General features: G+C 39.9%; 1 protein-coding gene across 1 annotated transcript in view; it reads right to left on the bottom strand.

Moving 5' to 3' along the window:
- Positions 1–1,735, bottom strand: part of Dct (dopachrome tautomerase) — a 46,129-nt gene that overhangs the window by 25,031 nt on the left and 19,363 nt on the right. The window contains exon 5 of the mRNA XM_004626297.1: positions 693–872. Within this exon, the coding sequence (XP_004626354.1) occupies positions 693–872 (180 nt within the window). The remainder of the gene's footprint in view (positions 1–692; positions 873–1,735) is intronic.

Raw genomic sequence — 1,735 nt, 5'->3', positions numbered from 1 at the left:
GGAGGAGGAGGGGGAGGAGGAGGAAGAAGAAGAATGAGGAGGAGGAGGAGGAGGAGGAGGGCCGGCCAAATAGCTCAGCAGATTAGCAGGTACAGGGGCAGGGGGGGCGTTGATCCCCGGGCCTGCTGTTCCAGCCCCCCAGGGCATGCTGAGATGACAATTGAGACTGGGTGTGGTGACGCAGACCTGTAATCTCAGCTCTTGGGAGGCTCTAAACAGGAGAATCACTGAGTCTAATCTATGCAGTGAGACCCTGTACACCCTGTAGACCCTTCCCTAAAATACAGAAAAAGAAAAGAGAAAGAAAGAAAAAGAAAGAAAGAAAGAAAGAAAGAAAGAAAGAAAGAAAGAAAGAAAGAGAACAGTAATTTCTCAGTACTTAGAGTACTCCTTTTTAAATAGTGTTTAATGAGGTATCCTGGTTCCAAAGATTATATCTATATGTATACATAAATTATAAATACAAAAGATACTTTTGAATAGCTCAGTTAAAAAGATAATAAAGCTACATTATTAGTTACAGTGGGTGGATGATAACGCTAACATTAATCCCTTGCTAATCTCTCGTATTAAGTGCCTCTCCATTACTTAGCTTACAAATTTCTCCTAATGCCTGGATTTCTTTCCAGTCCCTTACACCCATGAGCATGAAGATCTAAAGCAGGCGTAAGAGACTCAAACTCAGCACCAACCTGAAGCTGAAGGTAGAGTTCTGGAAGAAAGGAGCGTTGTCAAATTTCTGCAGAGACAGACAATCTTGTATGTTTTTTAAGGTTGGCAACGTCTCACTATTTCTTCCCACTTGATGTCTTCTCAGCAAACCTTCATAGGTTCCATTACACAAGGTGACTCGGCGATTGTAGTCGTCCAGGCTAAGATTTACAAGAAGATTAAAAATACTTAATCTTCTGTCTTGTGTCTTAACTCATGGATGGTACAATAAACTCAGGCCACACCCAACTACCAGGGTTAGAGACAGTCATGGTGAAATATTATTAGTTACTTTGCATGAGTCAAAAGTGTGTAGCAAAAATACTGTCCTTGAAAGTAATTATGGTCTGAGACATTTCAAAATTGTGAATGCACAAAATATGAATACAGGAATAAATAGGCAATAATTACCATACCATCAATACCATTACCACGAAAGTGACAGGACTTTCAGGGCAAGGGCTTGACTCATATTATGTGTATTTGACAGTGGAGCAAATGAAGGGAGAAGGTGGTGCATATCGTGCTGAGTCAAGGGTTTGGGCAGAAATGGCTTAGTGGAGGTAGGAAAGCGTGTAAGGCGAGTTGCAGGCAAACAGCAGCTCCGAATAAAAACTGATGAAGTTATGCACAGGCAAGGAACTCATAAAAATTGTAATAGTACTAAAACTGATCAAGATATGTTAAGTGCATGTAGTAGTTTCCCAGTATCATCAACAGGGAATTGGTTAGAAAGCCAAGGTATTAAGACTGAGCCTACAAACACTGCCTTCGTGAGGCAGGAATAGATGTTTTTCTCCAGTGATTCCAAGGTGTACTTAAGCCTGAGGATCACTGAGTGAGGAAAGAATTAAAATTCAAATTTCTAAAAATGGAGAAGGGAAAAAAGGAAGGATAAGAAAAATCAATACATGCATTCCATGTATCTAATGTGAAAAGGGGTTGTTAATGTTTAAGGAGATGGAAATGAACTCTGTTGATTGGATCATTACACACTGTATACATGTATTGAATTAATAAAATG

Source organism: Octodon degus, unplaced genomic scaffold, assembly GCF_000260255.1.
Source record: "Octodon degus isolate 3935 unplaced genomic scaffold, OctDeg1.0 scaffold00013, whole genome shotgun sequence".
In the NCBI taxonomy this organism is placed as follows: Eukaryota; Metazoa; Chordata; class Mammalia; order Rodentia; family Octodontidae; genus Octodon; species Octodon degus.
This window is presented reverse-complemented; position numbering and strand designations above follow the sequence as displayed.